Source organism: Rousettus aegyptiacus, unplaced genomic scaffold, assembly GCF_014176215.1.
Source record: "Rousettus aegyptiacus isolate mRouAeg1 unplaced genomic scaffold, mRouAeg1.p scaffold_m13_p_4, whole genome shotgun sequence".
Classification (NCBI taxonomy): Eukaryota; Metazoa; Chordata; class Mammalia; order Chiroptera; family Pteropodidae; genus Rousettus; species Rousettus aegyptiacus.
In genome coordinates this window covers 18307148-18329472 of record NW_023416307.1, presented here as the reverse complement: position 1 = coordinate 18329472, position 22325 = coordinate 18307148, and the positions used below count along the sequence as shown (strand labels likewise).

At 33.6% G+C, this 22325-nt stretch overlaps 1 protein-coding gene across 30 annotated transcripts in view; it reads right to left on the bottom strand.

Annotated features, from left to right (window-relative positions):
• Positions 1 to 414: 414 nt before the first annotated feature.
• MBNL1 (muscleblind like splicing regulator 1) overlaps positions 415 to 22325 on the bottom strand; it is a 190525-nt gene continuing 168614 nt past the window's right edge. For 12 of the 30 annotated variants that reach the window (XM_036218714.1, XM_036218745.1, XM_036218715.1 and 9 more), the window contains 7 exons: positions 19527 to 19784; positions 18308 to 18361; positions 17241 to 17394; positions 10690 to 10725; positions 9902 to 9996; positions 6858 to 6932; positions 415 to 3815 (listed from right to left, as the gene is read on the bottom strand). In XM_036218714.1, the coding sequence (XP_036074607.1) occupies positions 6876 to 6932; positions 9902 to 9996; positions 10690 to 10725; positions 17241 to 17394; positions 18308 to 18361; positions 19527 to 19784 (654 nt within the window). In that variant the 3' untranslated portion in view covers positions 415 to 3815; positions 6858 to 6875. The remainder of the gene's footprint in view (positions 3816 to 6857; positions 6933 to 9901; positions 9997 to 10689; positions 10726 to 17240; positions 17395 to 18307; positions 18362 to 19526; positions 19785 to 22325) is intronic. The other 18 variants (XM_036218742.1, XM_036218735.1, XM_036218722.1 and 15 more) reach the window with 7 other exon arrangements.

Below are 22325 nucleotides of genomic sequence, written 5' to 3'. Positions count from 1 at the left end.
TATCCCTCTGAATCAAGTGTCATCATTACTTCTTTATGAAAATATTCTCTTAGATTGCTTGATTTCCAGTGTTAGTCTTCCTGGGGCAGTCAAGCAAATAAAATTTCTTTAATATAAAGGCAGTGATGTAGGATTTCTTTTTTCTTATAGTGTTACCCCCTATGCTGAAAACCGTATTAAAGAGCACTTAAAGTGTCAGGGCAAGATTTTTCAGGAAACAAGGGTCATAGGATGGCAATACATCAGGATTGTTGGTATCAAAGGATAGTTAGTGAGAAAAATAGTGAATGCCTTACTTGCAATCAGTTAAAACTGGATGATGAATTCTCATATCAATATGTTCGTCATGACAGACAGGCAAGAGTACTTGAAAGGCGCAAAAATAATTCACTCTTCAATCTCGATACACAAATATACTTAAGAAAGAGAAGTTTTATTAGGGCAATTTCACTTTATTTTTCCATACAGCAAAGTCAACTACTGCAGTAATAATAAAATAAGCGTAAAACAAATTGCAGCCCAAGACAAAATACATAATTTTAAGCAACTACAAGCAGAAAGTAAGTTGTGATTACATAATAGTAAAACCAAGCACATCTGTCCTTTCAGCAGACGAAAGCAGGAGGGTTGCTGATAAGTGCAACATTGTAACCAGCTGGACTGGAGGCCGGCTACGCTCATTTATTAAACAAGTGCCCACTATCACATTTGCTTTTTTTGAGTGATTCTGAGTTGAAAATGAAAACCGTGGAATTTGAACTGTTTTTTATTTTTTCACCTGCTGAAAGAACAGGATCCTACAGCAATTAAAAAAACAATCACATAACAACTATAGCTACGGTGTGCTGTTTGGTTTGCCTGTTCATGGTTTCAATTTTGTGAAAGTCAATACTTGTTTTGAAGATTTTTTGTGTGTGTGTGAACAATAAACCACTGAAATTGGCAGAAACTGATTTGAATAATATATGTCCTTAGTATAGTTCTTTCTCTCTTTTTTTTTTTTTTGTTGAACTTTTAAACATGCAGTAGTTTTGAAAAATGTAAGGAATATTTATCCATGATTTCACCTTAATGGTTGAAGTACCTGCTATTTTTGGTAATGATCTTCAGGCAGATTTGGCCCAATGGAGTTTTTGTCAGTCATGAGATCTCGGAAGGATGGCATATCTTTCCAGCTGAAAAAATCCTGGCAAACTACAAGCTGTCCACAAAAAGCAAAGCAACATGTTTGAAGGGGTATGGAGTGCTAACTCTGTGCCACTTTTGCAAGCAATTTTGCTCAGTCTGTCATTTTATTAGCCTTAACAAAACTCCTTGTAATTATAGACGTTTTTATTCAAAATAAGATCTTACTATTATACAGGTTTCTCTCTTGACTATATACAGAAGTGCAAAAAGTCAACCTTCGCTCTAGACGTTCCAACATGCTAAATTGCAGCATAATCAACCCTCAAGAGTTTGCACACACGCTATAATTCTCATTACGTAAACTTTGAGTATTTGGATTATCAACAAAAAGTCCCTTGTTCTATTTATTGATTATGCAGCTTATTTATAACAAGGCCTGATATTCAGGGATTTCAAAAATATTAAACAATACTTTAACATTTGAAATGGATACAGTAGAAAATAAATTTTATTCTAATATCTAGGATCTAGATCTTCTTATAATAACTAATTACAAACAATAAATCATCAAAATATTACTCAATTGTCTGCCAGGATTGTTGCGATAGCAACAACTTAACTTCTTACTTAGCAATGATTATATATTTATAAGATATCCATATAAAAGATCTTTGTTCTTTTAATGAAAACTAGACAAGAACTAACAATGACTGACATTCTTACATTTTAATATTAAATCAGCAAAATATAAATCATTTAGTTAACAATAATACGAATATTCATGACACTACATGTAATTCAAAACTGAGTATGTTATGAAGGAAAAACTACTTTAATTTTTTTTGTATTTTGAAAAATTCATCAGTAAAATCTAATAAAACAAGAGTCTATAAACTGAAATGGTATTCAATTGTTAATAGAAAATGAAATCTAATAAATGTAGGAAATGAAAAACTACATTTTAACAAGAAAAATAAGTAATATTCTATGATGTAACTAACTACAATAACATGTGAAGTCACCATTACTCTCTTAACACGATTGAAATTACATTGGTGTGGGTTCCAACCCGTAATGTAATAATCTAAGGCTTTAATAGATGTACAGTACAATCAGTAAAATCAACACATCAGTCTTATATTAGAAAGCATCTCTCTCAAGCATAAAAACTTGCAGTAAACTTGGAAGTATGGAAAGTTCTATAACAGAACTTTCACTTCTCCCATTCCATAACTACCAGTGACCTGGCCCCTACTTCAGCAATTTTTAGAACTGCTGAACAGAGCAAAAATATCCTTTACTAGCTGCAACATCCAAACCACAAAAAAGGAATTCCTTTGGATGAATCCATTCTTAAAAACTGAATGCACATCTATTTTTTTTTAATTTTGTAAAAGGCTTTCTAAGGCTATAAGCAGTTAATCTGAACAAAACAAAACAAATCACATATAAAATTCACCCATGTACTTAACCCACCCAATTACTAGGTTAATTAAACATTTCCCATTTTCATATTTTGGTTTATCATGCATCTGATGACAGTGCTGCTTTCTTCTTTGTTTAGAGTCACTATTTTAAACGTGACTGTGATGAAGCATTTAAGCAAACGTGAAACCATTTTTGCAAAGCATTTATAGTCTTTTGACTTTTGACAGAGCTATAAATAGAAGCAAAATAATTTCCTCAAACTTTTTTTTTGTTATCGTGTCTCAGAAATGGCATATCCCTTTTGAATAACATGTTATACAGTATAGTATGCATAAATATTATACTACAATGCATTAAAATAATTTTTATATATATCTACTATATATATCTCCAGTATGTGTGAGTTTATCTGCATTGAGAGAATTTGTGTGTTGTGCTGTCTATTGTTACTGTAAAGTTAAATTGGCCATTTCTGAGACAGCTTTGGTTTCCAAAAAAAAAAAAAAAAAGAATGGTGCCCTTTGACTGATTAGTACTAGCAAATAAGCAACAAAATGTGGCTCCGAAAACAATAACACTGAAGAAATAATACTCTAATTTGATGTACAGTCTATGGCACTTCATGAGAATCCTTAACAACATGGTACTTAAAGCCATGATGTGCTTTAAAAGATACACAGTTGTGGTTTTGCTTGGCACATTCATCTCTGTCAGATCCCTCCCTCACCACATCTTACAATCTATTACATTAAAAATATTACTCTTAAACAAAAATGACTGTGCATGCACGCTCTCATCTATAATGGCAATTTTAAATACAAGGTGCACCTTTGTTATTTGTAAACCTTGAAAGAAATAAACTTATTTTTAAAAAATTATATCTTGGTCTACAGACGTACCAATACATAATAGAGTCATGGTTACACCACAGTCTGTCTTTTCAAGATGGCATGAATATATAGGAAACTAATTAGGTATGCATATTTTAATGCATAACTCTGTGCTAGAAAAGAAAGACAATGTTGTTCTTTTAGACAGGAATATCACCTCAGCACAAATATCAATTAAATGTACAAAGTGTATAGGCAACAGTGTGCAGTGGATTTCCATGTTGTCTTTTCTTCTGGTTAACATGCAATATGTGGATGTCTTGTGGCTGAGGGGTTTTTGTGTGTGTTGCTTGACGGTATATACAATATGGCTAATGACCTCGTCCTTTACTCTAACCAAGCACACTGTCCTTTCCTCTTTAGTATGATCTATAAGGGAAAAAGAGATAATCTTTGTTAAAACAAACAATATCTAAAAGCAGTTTCCAATATATATTTAATATGAAAATTCTATTTCTTGATTGAAAGTGTGAACATGTACATCATTATACTATCTTCATATAAAAACAAAAGCACGTCACAAGTACAAATGGGTCGAAATTTATTTATTATCTCTCTGAGAATAAAATGAGATATAGAGCTTAATAAAATTGTAGACTCTGCTAAAACACTACTCAATACTAAGCTAAAACTATAAAATAAATTTGCAGAATCAAGGGGTATACTATACTGGAGCTCTTTTTTAGTACTATCATTGTTGAGCAGAATTTAAACTCACTTTATTTCTCCTCTAAAGTTTAATAGGTTTCAAGAGTAATGATTTGGTCTACAAAATTAAAATCCATGCAACAAGTCCTGTTAATAGAGTCACGATTCTATTAAACATGATTCACAATACAGACGGTTCCTAATTTCACAATGGTTCGAGTTAAGATTTTTTTGACTTTACAATGGTACGAAAATGAAAATTACTTAGTAGAAACCAGCTAGGCCAACCTATGGTGTTCAGTAGGTTACATGTACTAAATGCATTTTCATCTTAGGATACTTTCAACTTATAATGGGTTTATCGGGATGTAACCCCACCATAAGTCGAGGAGCATCTATATTTGGGTGCTTGAATAGCACAGTATGTGTTTGGGGGAAAAAATGATACTCAAGGGACTATTTTGGATAAAGCTGAAAGTGATTTTTTCCCCTCAAGTCAAGAAAAATCAATATAATTCCTTATGCTCCTGATGAAAAAAGGTTGAATAGATATTACGTTGTACTTGCAAAACGTTCCAGTTTTTATATGAAATTTGTTCTCGTCAGAGTATTTTTACATATTAAAAGTATACTTTAGAATACAACCCTGAGAATGAAATAAAGCACCATTTTGCTGCACTCAAAACCTAGTTTAAATATTACAATTTTCCTGAAAATGAACAATCATATTATATAAACAGAGCATTAAGAGCCTAAGTTTCAACACAGACAAATCCACCAGTTCTCTAATTATTGGCCTTATGGCCATTTGTTATCATTTTTTTTTTCAACTGGATTACTAAGAAATAGAACATAGTTACATACCTATGAAACATATCCAATTGACTATAAAAGCTTGAAACAGATTTTAACATGTCAAAAGAATTCTTCTTCTACATCTACATACTACAAAGTAATGTGCTTATTCAAAAATGTAGCTATCATTTAGAATAATAAAACCTATTATCGGAACTGCATAGAGAGCTTATAAAATAGACCAAAAAAAAAAATCATTTAATTCATGATTGCTGCATGTCTTTGGTAGTACATCTCAGATGGTGTCTATCATTTCTTTCATAAATGACTCTCGGAATGTGTCTATCCTCCCTTGCATGAGCTCAACTTCTGTCCATCTCTTGTTATGGATTATTAACACCAGAGTCTCTAAACCGGTTCTCTGCCACATCTTTTGACTCAACACACTGTCCCTTCTTCAAGGCTCCAGCTCCTCCCTTCTCACTGTAACAAACTACATTGTCCAAAATTCACTTACTTTCTGATTCTGTTGGGAGAGTTGCTCCTTCTTTGCTCCAAGAGAAATTTGTTCAAACCTCTCTTATTTTAATAATGCGTAAAAATTTACATTTTTAACCTCACTGTCTAGTCATCTTTATTTCACTGACATGGTAACTAACTCATAGTGGCACCAAAAAGTCATTTGTAAATGTGTTAATGAAGAGATACATTGAATGAAAGGAAGCAATGAAGAATAATCACCCATCTGATTTACCAGATGCAGTTCTCCAGCTCCTCCCTTCTCACTGTAACAAACTACATTGTCCAAAATTCACTTACTTTCTGATTCTGTTGGGAGAGTTGCTCCTTCTTTGCTCCAAGAGAAATTTGTTCAAACCTCTCTTATTTTAATAATGCGTAAAAATTTACATTTTAACCTCACTGTCTAGTCATCTTTATTTCACTGACATGGTAACTAACTCATAGTGGCACCAAAAAGTCATTTGTAAATGTGTTAATGAAGAGATACATGAATGAAAGGAAGCAATGAAGAATAATCACCCATCTGATTTACCAGATGCAGTTTTAAATGTTGTGGCTCTTTTTAAATACAAAAAAATAATTAGGTGCACGCATACTGAATAAAATATAACTTCTCAGGATGAAAAACCTTCGCAAGCATGTAAGTCAATGTACCTGAGGCAAACCACCAGACCTTCAAACCATTTTTAAGAAATGGCAACATTTTCAGAATTATATGATCCTCCAAGATGACTATTTCAAAGTACCTACCATTAATTGGGATATGTAAATATGTGTGTATGAATATATGTATTTATAAATATTTATTGAAAGTCAGACTCTTTACATTTTAAAGACCTTGTGGGTGGTGAAGCATGGGGTGAAGTTGGGACATGTTCTCATTTAGGATTTTGGAAAAAAATTTTAAAATAAAATCAATGATGATCAACAGAAGGAATCAGGAAACTACTGCCTGTGAGCCAAATCTGGCCTGCTGCCTAATTTTGCAAATAAAGTTTTATTGGAACACAGCCTCATCCTTTCATTTACACATTGTTTCTGGTTGCTTTCATGGCACAACAGCAGAGGTGAGTAGCTGTCACAGAAAAGAGCAGCAACAGAAACCAGATAGCCCACACAGAAAAAAATATTTACTATCTGGTCTTTTTCAAAAAAGTTTGCCAGCCTCTAATCTACTTCTTCTAATTAGTTTTAAATATTTCTTCTTTGTACTTGTTTATTTCTAATATGAATTAAAAACAAAGTTTATTTTCCCTAAGTATTATGTATATGTAAGTGAAATTAACATATGTATTACAAACTTGTATGATAAAATTCCTCATAACCCATCTAAGATAAAAATGTATTTTCTCTGAAAATTTGCAAAAAAATCCTTAATTGCATTACACAATTGTTATCTTAAAAAACCACCACGAATATATACTCTGTATTACATAATAAACTTACTGTTTAGTGATGAAAATTCTACATCTGGGTAACATACTTGTGGCTAGTCAGATGTTCGGCAGATATTATGGGTATCTAGCAAATAAAAAATTATTTAATGAATGATCCATGCAAGCAAGCCAACAACCAAGAGATGAAAACATTTTAATATTAAATTTTTTAAGAAAAGTGAAATTCAGCTGTGAGGTGATAGTCCTTATCTGGTCAACATAATAGTAAGTTAATGTAAACTTAATGGCAAAGTAGCAACTCATTTTTTAATCTTTGTGTTAATTACTATTCTATAAATGTTATTGGTTTTTAGGAAGAGAAGTAAAACTATCAAAATTTCATGCAGAGCAGTAATTGAAAGAAGCCCTTTTTGTTGGCCTACACACACACACACACACGTACACACACACTCTGTGGTTTTGGTTATTCAGTAATCCAGAAATCAAAATAGGAAATGTCTTGCCTAATTTTGTACAACCAATTTTTAACATTTTTTGTTCAACTTATGGTGTCTAACTCTTGTTTCCCAATTCAAAATACCAGGTAGGAATTATAGAGGAGTATTTCAAAAAAAAAAACAGATAAGAGCATTAATTTATGTCACAACCTATTTCTGAATGCTGATTGCACAATTTATTGTATTTCAAGTGGATGAGAGAATTAAAAAAACTTGAGAGAAAATACAATAAGAGACCAATATAGAGGTGACTTATTTCAATAGTCCCAAAAGTCAAAAACTACCAATTTGTAGCCCAAGTCACCTCCAACCCACCAGGATTATGGCTGCTAACCTGGGGAGGCAGCATGATAGATTAAGGCCATCAGAGGGCTGAAATAATGGGTTCTAGCACTAATGATCCATTTCCTGACAGTGCAACCTTGAGCAGAGCATTTAATTACTCTATGCTTAAGTTTCCTCATCTATAATATGGCACTAAACTCATTTCAGCAAGGTTGATGGGAGAAGAGTGAAATCACAAACATAAAGGCATTTTGTTGTTGTTGTTGTTTCAATTTAGATATACTAGACTAATTCAACACAGTACAATCCACAATCTGGAGTGTAAATTAATATGTTTCTATTTTATTTCCATTTCTCAGCTGACATCTTTACACAATTTTACAGCATTGGCAAATGGCACGAAAATGTGCTCCAAGCATAATGAAGCTTCTCATACCATTTTTCCTGCTGCTGCAGGACAGGATGTTGCACCCAACTGTGTAGAAGCATCAAGGATGGGGCTGTCGAAACATACCAAGGACCTTCAACACCAATCGATGCAGATGAAGGGCCAGCTATAAACTTCTGCATGCATGCAGGCTGCATTTTGTGGCATCAGCTATTTCCAGCATCGCTAATGTACTGTAGGCATATACATATGTATGTATATGTAGATATAATATATGTGTGTATATATATATCCATTCCCTTTTCTTTCTTTTGGTTGTAAAACAGTATGAAGATCCAAGATTATGCATGAAATGGTCACAGCACAATGCAAAAAGTAAAGTGTCCCCTACAATCCAGGTGGCCAAGGGCATGTTGAAATTTGCTTTGCTATAGTTCTGCTTACACCAGCAATTCTACAGTCATACATGGTACACACAAGAGAGTTCAGCATCATTGACCTACACCATAAATGGATGGCATTGAATCCAATTAAGAAATTTCTACCATTGATTATTACTTACTAACGTGCCACATATGCACAATCTAGCATTCTTGTAAATGAGTCTGATGTGTTAGCATAAATCTAGGGCTATTTTGACAAGCTTCAGAAAAACTAATGATCTTTGCCAAGACATGTTTAAAACTTGCCTGAAACTTTAAGATACATTCCTTTGGCACACTGCTTTTGAATATTTTTAATGGTTATACTAATAACGTACAGTTAGTTCTTCTTCCACAGTACATAGTGTATTACAGAAACAAGGGTGGCTACTCCTTACAGCAATAACTACAAATTTAGATGGCACTTAACTGGTCTTCTCTGCACAAGGGGCCACATGTTGACTCCCATGTGATACTGGTTCTTTTGAGATTTATCTGGCTACATTTTACCTCAGTCTGTGGGTTATCTAAAATTTGTTTTGGCTCTAAATTTTTTCCTATGCTATTAACCCTAATCAATTTCACTTTCATAACAAACATATTTGCATATTGAAGCCAAAACCTACTTTATACAAATTTTACTTTAATTCAACCAGTATTTTTTAGAACATAACTTTAAATAGGATCAGAAACTGCTCGCTGAATCAATGTTAATTTTTAACGCCATTCTTGTACATCATGAAATTTAAATTTCTGAAACAGATCCCTTTTACTTAAAAGTAACCTCTGTAATTGTTACTCTATAAAATTTTATTGGACACAGAATGACTCAATTTACCGTGTTTGATATCTTTCCCCCCCCCCCCCGCCCCTTTATAACTCCCCAACATTTATGCTGGGTAATTATAGAAAAATGAGCACTTAGGATTTTTTTTTTAACTTGAAACATTGAGAATCAAAACTTGGACACAAATTTAATTTATTGTGAATATATAACCTGCTTATCGTACAAATAAAACTGTAATAAATTTATACCAAACTATTTACAAGAGTGGTCATTTGTGGCATATGTTACACATTTAAATATTTTACTTTTTCTTAAGAATTGAGGCAAGAATTGAGAAATTATATAGATACCAAACGGTTATAATAAAAACCTTAAAATGACCTACATTTTTGATTGGTCAAAATAACCTGCATGATTGGTTGAGACCAAATGAGAATTGCTTGTGTAAATATCATTTTAGTAGCTTTAGAAATGGAGCTGCGACAACTTTGGAGCACTTATAAATGGCAAAAAAGCATTCTGCTGCTCATCATAGAGAGAATGTGTAGGCCAACAAGAGGTATCTTTGAAACCCCATGCTATTAAACACCCATTACAGCCCTCACGTACACACGATTCCCACTGACCTCAAAGGGGAATCCACGCGCGTAAGGGCTGTTGGATTGAGCCCTATTAGAGTTGGTTTTTAAGAAACAAAGCTGTAAATTAGCAAACCTGGTTGGCTGTGGCTGTTGCAGCGAAGGGAACACTTGTGGCAGATGTTGTTGCTGCGGACACAGTGGCTGGCGTAGCACCGTGCACCATGGGAACTTTCGGAGGGAAAATCATATAAGCAAACATACAGAAGAGTGTAGCAATATGGAAACCATGGCAACATGGAGGAGATAATTGGGCATGGTATTTATCACAGCAATAAGCCATGTGACGGGACATCATCACCAGCGAGTGACATGCAATCACAGCGCAAAGCAGGACAACATTCCAAGGAGAGAAAGGGAAGGGAGATGAAAGAGAAAAAAAAAGGGGAAAAAAAGCTTGTTACCATCAAATCAAGAAAATTGACACAAACAGGCTTAATTTGCTAAGTCAAAAACAAGAATTTTATATAGTGTTCATAGTCAGACATTCAAAATCTAAGTCAAAATACAGGTATTTACTTCATATATACAGTTATCTGTTTGAATGAAAGTAATTTTTCTTATTTACTGTTATAAAAATACACAATGTATTACTTTTACGAGATAGATTTTTTTTTTTTTTTACACACCAGAACTCATAGTCCAATCAAAATCCACCAAAGGTGACTAAAGGAAACTTGTGTGTAAAGAAAACATTTATGTGAGTCCATGTCAATTAAATAGAAATGACATTTAATTGACAGGTGTTAGTAAAAGGGAAATGGACTTGCCCAATAGATACAAGTTAAACTTAGCAGTGGATTTTGAGGGGCTGTGAGGTGCACCACAGATTTAAGATAATCAAGAAACAAAGCTGGCACCTACCAACACTTGTAGCGGGTGTCATGCACAATATTGAGCCTGCCCATCATGCATTGCAACAGGAAGGTGGATTTGAAAAGGGAAAAGAATTAAAACATCCCATCACACGTGTAATTAGGAAATTCATTTGAACAAAGAAGAAAAATTGTTATTATGGGAACAGTGGCATGTAACTGTCAGCACAATCAAATCATACAATAGCACAGTGATCAATTAGAACTAGTCTCAAGTGAAGAATAAAAGCCAGTTTAACTGTGTGCTGGTACACTTTGTTTCCCCTAACTGCTGCCTATAAATAAAAGTCTTTGGAAAAAAATCTAAACCTGCTTAATTCTTTTAAAACTAATATTGTAATTTCATTTTAATCTGGTTACTAGCCATCTGGCAACTTTGCTATTTCTGACTTTAACATATGAATGTGTTAATGTTTTCTTTATATCGAGCACATGTTAAATAATTAGAAATATCATTTATTATTAAAATGCTAAGTAATTCAATGCACAAAACTGACTTAACAATGTAACGAAACCAAAACATTCATTTTCATTCCCTTGGTTTTATTTTCCTGTTCATTGTAGCAGCAATCACACAGACATGGAAGAGGTTGTGATCATTCATACAAGAATTTTATTTGGAGGGATACCAAGCAATAAATTATGCATAAAGAGAAAGTGAAACTTCTGCACTGCCTCAGCTTGGAATTTAAATGTAGGAAGAATATTTAGAGGGGATATATTTTCTCATGTTTTAAATTGGTTTACTTAGTAGGTATCTGAGAAAACAAACTGATTTTCATTGCTGGTTTAGATTCTCAGGACTTCTTGGAATAGCAAATATTCTACAAAATTTCACACACAAAAATATTGGTAATTGACTTAAAAAAAAAAAAAAAACCTGAATGGGAGATGATGAAGACACATATATCACATTTGGGGTGTTAGCACTGATGTTCACAGTTGCTCAACCATAATGTTAAATTAATATTACATATGTAGTCCCTGTTCTCTTTGACATATACACATCGAAAAATCTAATTTATTTTACCAAAATAGGGTACTTTCCCACATACAGAACCAGTTCTTTCTATGAGATTATTTTAGACTTTTAGATTTTAAAATATCAAATGATTTTATACTTCTATCTAAATCTTGGCACATCCTATTTAAATACTAGCAGCATCTGGGATGAACATTTGTTAGAAAAATATCTGCCAATTGAGTCTTGTCAGAGATGGCCCTACAAAACAAAGCTGCTATTGAGAACCCCAGATTACTTAACTGGCATCGCTGTAACAGCTGCAATTAGTCTGTTATCACAATTAGACTGTGGACACAATAATCAGTGATTAAACTCGGTAATGGAGCTAAGGCAACATCCTCTCAGGTGGAGTACCATTACGGAGTTATTTACAACACTTGAAAATCTCTGTCATTTGCTTCAACTACCGAGTCAAAGACGTGTGAAAGACAACAAAAACAAACCGGCAATAACAAAGACGTTAATTTGAGACAGTAGAGCAAGCCAAAATGAATACTATCATACTGGGTCCAGAACCTGTGAAATCATTATCCTCCAATGGTAGGGCGAGAGGACTGAGAGAGGATGAAAAGGTGAATGAAAAACAATAACGTGGTATTTTGGGAATATTAAAGCCAATTTAAATATTGTACAGGTTATATGTTTTAAATTTATTATTTATTATTATGCCGCAATTTGCCTATTATATTTCATCCCATGCATAATTAAGCCTGCAAATGCTGAAAATGAATCAAATTTACCCTATCTCTCTAAAACCCTGAAGCTTTTATGATCTGAATTTTAGTTTGAGTTATCTTCCTCATTACCATTATAACCAATGCACACAGTTTTGAAAGGGATTTGCAGCAAATAAACATAAGGCAGCAATGAAAACACTAGCCAGGTTGCAATAACTCACAAATATAAAGACATAATGCTGTAGGACCCACTTACCAAAACCAAAAATCACTTTTGAAATGACCATAATATCAATCTTTACATCAAATGGGCTGATTTATTAATAATGGTGCATGAGTAGCCAATTAAATTTTTTTCCCCAATTTTCAGCATGAGGCCAAATTTAAGTGAATGCATTTGCTAATTTCGAATTTTCCCTATGATGATATTTGCATAGCAGAATAATATGTTTCTGAAAAATGCATTTCTTTAATTACATGACTTTTTTAATTAAATTTTTTAATCGCTGTATCTGAAAATGCAGGAGAAACAACTGGGAAACAATTTACAAATGAGATGTCGGCACAGTTAAAATTACTTCAAGGAGAGAAGGGAAAGAAGTAGAAGAAAAAGAATTATAATAGAGATTTGGTTGGAAGTTCAAATCTAGATGGGATAATTCAAGCCTATTGAAGTATATTATGATAAGAATTATAAAGCTGACAAGGTCTTCTAAAAATAATTTATATCTTTTAGGACTAAAAGTTTATAATCAATTGAAATATTCTCAAAATTGATATTCAAAGTGCCATAGCTTCATATAACTTATTCCTGTTTCTACTAAATCTATTAAATTCTGTTCTATTGCACTATTAAATTCAAGGAATAACAAATAAAACTTAGTGCTTACTGTGTTTTAGGCATTATTCTAGCTCTTAGACCTTAATGTAAGAGTGCTTTAATAGAACATGCTATCATTGAAACATAACCCTACAATATAATTATCATTATTATCCCTATTTTATAGACAGAAGAATATCAATGTATAGAGAGATTATAATTTGTGGTAGAGCTGGATTTAAATTTCCAAGGCTGATTTATAATCATTATGCTAAAATTCAAGTAAACTGTCTGTATTAATTTTGTTACTTATAATAAAAGTGAAAATCTATGTTTTATTTTCTTTCTGTAAAAACAATCCCAAACTCTTGAAACTCTCTTCCCCTCCCCCACCCAGAAAGTTTCCCACACTTTTCTTTTCTTTATCTGGTAGATCTGCAATGCAAGCCAAAGCTGAAGTTGCTTGAAACAAACTTAGTTTTAGATTTTTTGAAATCATAAACCTGCAGTGATTGAAGGTGATATGCTTGGAGAAGAGAACAGAGGTGAGATTCTGAGGATGGCAGGTAGGCAAAAATGGTGAGGAGAAAGGCAGCCTGCAGGGTCCACATGTTGTTGGGCACGTAGCCTGTTTGTTCACTACAGCCCTGCAGTCGGCAAGCAGGCTTTCAATGAAAATGGGCTCTTTTGAACAAAACGTGTGAAACAATTTAGCCCAGGCAACAGGGAATTATGGGACTTGGAACTAGAGAGAGTAAGTATAATTTTGAATTGTTTACATTTTGTTTTTATTTATACATTCTTAGACGAATATTTCTAGATTCTAGATTTAGCCCTTGGGTCTTAAGTTTGCAATCCCTAGTGTAAATAATGGGATGCTATGTGGCATACAATAAGTGTTTGACTGAATGAACAGAAAGACGGATAGATAGATGGATAGATGGGTAGGTTTCTGGGTTGGCAGATGGAAAACAGTTAAGAATAGAAGGAAGGAGAGAAGAAGGGAGGGAGTGAAGCATAGGCATTTGGAAAAATGAATAGAGGCGTGGATGATGGATAGATGAATAGATGCTACATAACTCCAATTTTGTTCTTAAAAGCTATGGTATACAACTTTTCTTAAATTAGCTGACTGGCTTGCCACTAAACCCTGATCTTTTGCCAGCGACATAGGCTGTATACATTGTCACCTACTCTAAGGATTTAGCCAACCACACTTCTCTGGTTGCTCTGATCATATAATTATTCTGTATGTCTGCAGAATAACCTAGACTTTGGAAAATGAACTTCCCTTTTCTTCCAGGTATTATATATGAGATTACATATATAATATGTAATATATGTAATATATGGTAGGATGAATTTTCTATATATCTCAAAAGGTATTTTAAAAAATTGAATTAGTTGACAAAATTTAAAAATTGGGAGATTCCAGAGTATCTGGAAACAAATCATACGACGTGGCAACACTGGACATCAGGGCCACAGCATTAGGTTGTGCAGATTTGTACGACCATCCCTTGTTCAGTTAAACTTTAATGTCAGTGGAGCCACAAAGAGTGTGCAGTATACAACAGGTACAACCTGCCGGGCAGATATTCCTCTGGGGCAATGAAAGGCTATGCCTGAACGCTTACTATCCTTTTTAGATTGGGCCTGTGCTCCCCAGTAACTGCCACCCCACAGTTCTCAATTTATTTCTTGCTTCACTTATGTTTCCTGCCTGGCCTCTGAGGTATTTGCATTTACATTGTCTGCCTTAGATTTCTCTCCTTTCTAGCTGTCTGACCAGGAGGCTTGGCAGAAGTAGAGATGGGCTATCTATCCATTCTAGCCTTTAAAAGTCATAGGCCGATTTTTATGCACACAGGCACATATTACAAATAACACAAATATTTTTAAAGAACGATGGAAGCAGTATCTATTTCTGATTGTGAGACTAATAAAGGTTAACCAGCAACTTAAGCCCTTTAAAACTGGGTTACGAATAAATGTTGTTTTATTTTACTATTACAATTTTATATCACATTGATTATAAATATCAAGAACAAAATATCTCATACAAAATTCATAAAAATGCAAATATCTCTTGAATTTTTCAGCATGTTTTAATATATTGTGGCAGATTTTATTTAAATCAACAATGCTTACTTTGTAGAACAGAGGAATAAGCATGATTCTGATTTATAAATGTATTTATCGTTTTTCCCTGACTTGATCTTTTTTTGCTCTGTCCTATCCACAGACAAAAAGTCATTCTAGGGAAAGACTGCTGTCATAAATAAGAGACATACAAATCATGCGATTAATGATTATGCTTATTTAGAAAAGTCTCTAGTGATGTGAATATTGTTGGAGAAACTAGTATAGCATCCTTTTAATAATACAGATTATTTTAGGTTTCTTTAAATATATGGAAGAAGTTAGATCTGTTTTTATCTTTTGATTTTAAATGAGAAACTATCATTTCTAATGTAAATGTTTTATTCAATGAAATGAACTGCCAAAATAACTTTTAATTTCTTCAAAAAATAATAGTAGTTACCTGTAATTACTAGAAACTTTGTCTAGTGATCTGACTATATAGACAAATTGATGGATTATTGGCTGTAGACACCATAGACTTAGGGGCAAGGCAATTTTTATAAGAGCAAAAAGATTAATTTCTGAAAATCTCTGGAAAACTATGTATGTTGAGGAAAAAGTTTCAATATCATAAAATATAAACATGACTTTTAACTCCAAATGCAAAAAATACCCTACAGATGATTTAATTTTAATTTAAAAATGATAAGCTGCAATTTGATAGATACTATTTTATGAGTACAAATATCATTTTACCCATGGTGCCTAAGATATCAGTTATTTCAATTAATGGAATATTCTAGTTCATAGACTACTACTACATATTCTAGATATGAATGACCAGTTTCCAAAGATGCACTGTATACAAAGTTATGCTTAGCACTACAAACTAATGTGAATGTAATTTATTTCTTTATTATTCAAAACTAAATGATCACATTCCCTCACTGCATTAGGAACCTAATGCACTATCGATACTATCAATATACTAATGGGTTTGGGTCTTTGGCATACATACATACCCAGTTAAAAATGTATTCATTTAAGTAATAAAATTATTTTATTAAATAAATCTCAGAACCCATGGTAATTTTTAAAGGAAAGGTTAAGAAGTAAAGAGGAAAATGGGATTAGTTTCTAGTTAGCTGAATTTCAGATTATAAGGATTTTAATATGCATTTCCTGAAGTAAATGAAGAGTAAATTAAAATAAATTTTCAGGTAATTAAATGACTGATTAGTTTATGTTTTAACATGTTTGTACCCTTGTGGCTAGTTCTAGGGCATGTTTATGTGACTAGGCTGAAATCAAGTGAAATCACAAATGTATAACTCAATAATAAATATAAACTTCACTGGGCACTTAGGGCTATTTCGATATTAGCTTAGGAGCAATAATGATTTTAATCAATGCACTGAGTGGTACCAATAAGAGTACTTTTTAAGAGCTCTGGAATGGAGACTCAATTTTTTATTTTCCACCTTGAAAACAAAAAGGCTGAAAAATAAAAATAAAAACTGAAGATGTCATTTCACATCATTCAAATTAACTCTATGGAATTATTAAGGCAAAGGGGTCTTACAGCAAGAAAGTGTCATAAAGTAGCTCGACAGACATATAACAGTGTTGAGGAAAGAAAATAAAAAGACGAGAACTCTATTTCGATTCCAAATTATACAAACAAACAAAAATGTATAAAACATCACTGATCTTAATCCATGTTTCATTAAGCTAAAATTCTTAGTTTTTGAGGAAAATCATATGAGAAACCTCAGATAAGTTTCCACTGTTGACCACCTTACCTTCCCCCTTATTTATGACTAACTACAAATTGGGGGCGGGGGCCTGGGGGAGCGTAGCTGGTTTATCTGCTCTACCAGTAGGACTCTATATAGATCGCCAGGTTCATTTATTAGCAAACTTGAACCCCTTACCTGGTGGGAGAAACGCTGTATGCTGTTGTAACTGCATGTTGGCTAGAGCCTGTTGGTATTGGAAAATACCAGTGTTAAAGACTGCGGTGGCACCGTTGGTTTTTTCAAGAGCAGGCCTCTTTGGTAATGGGGGAAGTACAGCTTGAGGAATTCCCTGTTTAGTGAACGAGTATAAAAAACAAATACCAGTAAAAAGAGAAAAAGAAAAAGAAAAATCAGTTGAAGGCTAAAATTGTTAGGAAGCATGAGCAAGCAAGCAGCAGAGCACTTAACTACCCAAGTGGGGGAAAATCTAATAAACAAAAAAAATTTTTAAAACAAAGGCAAGATAAAAGCTTTAAAGGAAGCATTATTTTTGTCCCAAAAAAACAAAAACAAAAAAACAAACAAAAAAAAAAAACCCCAAACGAAACAAAAAGAAAAACAAAAAACCCACTAGTATGAGAGCACATGTTACAATGGGTTAAAGTATTTTAAGTCCCATAATGCTTCAGGCTTTCTCTGAGAAGCCACTGATTTGGGAAAAGAAGAAAAGCTGCACTGTGAGCTCCATGAGGATCGACAAGTATAAGCAATGTTAAGAGTTAATTGTACAGAGTGACTGAAACAGGTAAAATAAAAACGAATCCCACTCTGCTCCTCCCCCAGATCTACCTAGACATGCAAATGTCCCAGAGCATGCAAGTTTTTTTTCTTAAACACTGAACTATAAATATTAAAAAAGTAAATAATTCTATCACTAAAGCCATGCTAACCAAATAGGTACATAAATATACAGTCAAAAATACATTTTTCATGTCTTTAAAGTATCTCATTAGAACGTTCTACAATGCAGTTAAACTGAATGTGGGCTGCTGGGCTTTTAGAATCATTCATTGTATGATATCTGTCCAGGTACTTATAGTCTTTCCACTAATTCTGTCAGGAAACCACACTCAGTTTTTCATTGTACTTTACAACTTTACAACCAAAAAGGAATAAATATATTTTAAAATTGATTAAAAAAAAAAAACTTGTATTCTACAACAAAGCTACATGCCAAGCTAAAAGGTGAAAGGTCATAGTACCAGGTCAAAGGTTGCCTCGAGGGGTCGCTTCAGTGATTTGACAGCCGACTGAGTCTTAATTAGCAGGCAGCGAGCACATGATGGCAATGGGCCAGTGGGGTTCAAGCGCATTAACATAAACAGCAAGCAGAGGTGCATCATGGGGGCAGCAGTGCATTTTTGGGTAGGTGAGAAAAAACAAATAAAAAAACAAATCATCGGAATGCCATATACAACGAATAACAAGACTAAGCATGCACAATAAAGGCACTACTGAGTTGTTATTGGGAGGATAACTCCTCTTTGTAGTTAATTACAAACGAGATACTCTAACAGAAAAAAAAGAGTGAAAGGAAGAGAGGAGAGTCAGCCTTCTGTATTTTTGCTCAAGTATCCATAAACAAACACAGAAAAGACCTCTCTCGTGATTATTGTACTGTGCTATGAAATACCAGTGTTTTTTATGAATATTTTAATGATTAAGTCATATATTTATGTAAAAAAGGACAACATTAAAACAGCTAAGCAAAGAACAAAGAATGGACTCATTAAAATCAGCTACTAGATCACATTAAAATTTACCTTAAGATTATAGTTTAGCATCTATTCTTAATGATCCAATTTCTAACTCCTTGAGTATTGAGATCTTTCTCCTTTCTAGATAATGGCATAGTCAAGCTTCTCTTGTTTTACAATTATGTTTATGCCATAATATTATTTAAGACAATCTAGATCGCATACTGTTTAAAATCTTGTTGCTAAATCTAAAAACAATTTTGTTGAAGCAATTCTCCTAAATAGTTTCAGATTATGTTACTGTTAAAAACAAGATATATGTAGAGAAGAGCCTTGATGTGCAAGAGAGCACACCGAAGGAAAACGAGAGCTGATTAGATGACACACAGAAATAAAAGGACCGAAAATGGCAATGTCGTTAAATAGAGAAGGAGACAGGTGTCCTTTACAAAGCAGAGATTTCAGAATCCCTACATCCAGAATAAGACAGAATATTAAGAGTTAGGCCAAAGGTAGAAGCAATCTGAACCATTTGAGGAGTTACCCTCACTTCTGTGAATGGTAACTTCATTATGTATTGTCTGGGATACCTGAACAAACATATTTTCAGCAAAAAAAAAAAAAAAAAAAAAAAAGTTAATAAATGAAGAGCTTGTAGTCAGAAATACTTGTTCACTGTGCTTTTTTGACTGCTAACAAGAAGAGAGCTGATGTCTCTACTCACCATGGCAGCTGCGGTGGCTGCAGCCTGTGCTGCTGCAGCCTGGTTGACCTGGTATTGGGCAGCCTTGATCTTGGCTTGCAGATGTGCGGGAGGATGAAAGTATTTGCACTTTTCCCGAGAGCATCTCCCTTTGATGTAATCCATACACACGGTGACTGTGTTGTCATTGGTGTCAATCATTGTGCTGTCAGCAGGATGAGCAAACCGACAATCGTTTTCTCCTCTGTTGCAATTGCCACGCTGGTACTCTCGACATACCTACAAGGTCATTAAGTGCATGGGGTCAGTCAACATGGACAAGGAGGAGCCTTCTGAAAATTTTCACTTAAAGGGCAAGATTGGAAACAAAGCATGACATATTTTGAAAAATTCCTACTTCGGTTTATAAATTATAACTCCATTTCAGTGAAATGTTCATGAGTAAGAAGATGCATTTGTGATATTAATAATAAAAAAACAGTTAATCTGAAATTGTGTTGATATATTTGTTAATTACCAAGGGAAAAACGACAACCTTACAGTGAAGAGATCTGGCAGACGCCATTTTAACCTAGCAGTCAAAATCATCACCACCAGTAATAAGACATAATGACATCGTGTACCTATTTTTATGATGCACTGAAAAAAAGGGCACATCACTTCCATTGCATTATTACTGAGAATGTGTAACTTGAATTTAATCATGAGGAAACATCAGACAAACTGAAATGGAAGGATGTTTTACAAAAAGAACTGATCAGCAGTACCCTTCCAAACTGTCAAGGTCATGGAAGACAAACCGAGGTACCATCACAGACCCGACAAGTCTGCTGTCAAAGCAAGAAAGTCGATAAGACAAATGGTGAAATTTGATTAAGCTCTGTAGGTTGGTTAACAGCAATATATCAATGCGAATTTTCTGGTTTTGTAAATGACTATGGTTATGTGAATGAAATGTTGATATTTAGGTAAGCTGGGTAAAGAAAAGGTAAGAACTCTTGGTTCTATGTTTGCAACTTTGCGCTAATCTGAAGTTATTTCTAAGTGAAGGTATGAAAAGTATAATTTGATAGCTTTTTAATATAATGTTTCCAAGAGCTATTTTTTTTTTTTTTTATCATTAGAGACTTGCTTGGGAAAAGATTCACTATTGTTATTTTCTACTTGTTTTATATCTATTAATTTTGTCATGGAGACCAGGGGGGAAAAGGTGAAAATAGATTATTTCACATTCATCTGATCAATTTTGACTCTTACTATTAAAGTTTGTCATGGTCCTGCTCATATCAAGTTTTCAGAACTGTTTTCATTTGTGATAGTTTGACATTTTTACCACAAGAGGGCCATCTAAAACATGGAATGTCCTTTTAATATTTTCATGTTTCTACTTCAGACTTCAAAGAAATAGCTTTTATTTTTCACGTAGCTTTTCACAAACTGAGCAAATAAAGATCCCGAGCACTTTATTTTGGAGTTCAGCGAGAGAGAGAAATGGGAATCCTGCTATTTAAAAAGCAATGGTTTTCGTGGATTTGTGTACATAAAATGATCACATTTTAATGGTGTTTTCTCTGTTATATTCACATCCTATTACTAAAAGTGCCTCCTTTAAAAAGGACTGTATAATTTTGTAGCATGCTCTATCTTAAAAGTAACATTACAAATGACATCTTGCACTACTTGGAAACTTCAGACTAGCTACAGTTTTGTAATTTACAGACATACCAATGGCCAACTCCGTTTGTTACCTCATTCACTTTAATTAAAAAAAAAAATATATTGAATAAGTACTATGTGTAGTTGCTCTGAGAGAGATGAAGAATACAAAAATGCCTTAGGAATTTACAGATGACCTTATTTTTTTCCATTGCATTTATCTTCTTGAATAAAAGAAAACAAGGATAACCAAAAATCAAAAATGATTAAGCTGCCATCCGGAACTACTGTCCTCTACTCTGGGTGAATACCAGCATCAGCTGAGGAGCACTCTAAACCACAAATCTCTAGTCCCTAACAAACCCTTATAAATTAGGCTCATCAACATAGACGGAAACACAGACACCCTTAAATAAGATTAAAAACTTTTCACATATGCATGTGAAATGTATGCTATAATTATACCACAACAAACAAAATGGCTCCTTTTCTATTTAAGCAAATCTGTCAGTGCAGCCTCATCCTATAGGAAATTATATGCCATCTCGCCCTACTGCTGTTAGCTCTTCGGTAATCTGTGCTTTCTCAAATACGCTCACAAAGAAACTGGCAGCAGATGAACTAACTCTCTATTTTTCAATTTATCTTACTCTTTGCCACACTGACAGGAACTATCTAAAGGAAGTCTATTTGTAGGGTCTTTAATAACTATTAAAATCAAAGATTTGCTGTTTTCCAAAAATAATTATGCCCATGCTGGTGCCAGGATTTTGAGCATCATTCTCCCAAAAGAATAACTTGAGTGTTGGGCTGGTTTTGACTTTTTATTTCTCTTTTCAACATTCTTGTTATTTTCAGTGATGTGAGCTTAAATTCAGGTTATATAAAAATGGTCATTCTAAGGTATCTTTTCATGCCTCTCCATTTGCTTTAGACATGCATGTGCAGTTTGGATAGCTTTATTTATTTATTGTATAGGTTTTTTACTGTATAGGTTTATCGTAATGGTTTATTACAACTTCATACTCTTTACTGTCTTGTGGGATGTATTTAGGAAGAAGTCTAAAAATATTTAAGCAGAGTTGATAACTGACAATTAGCTTAGAATTTGTTCTAAAGCCAGTCTTTTCTGATGTTCGAAGAATTTAGTCAAACGGTTTTATA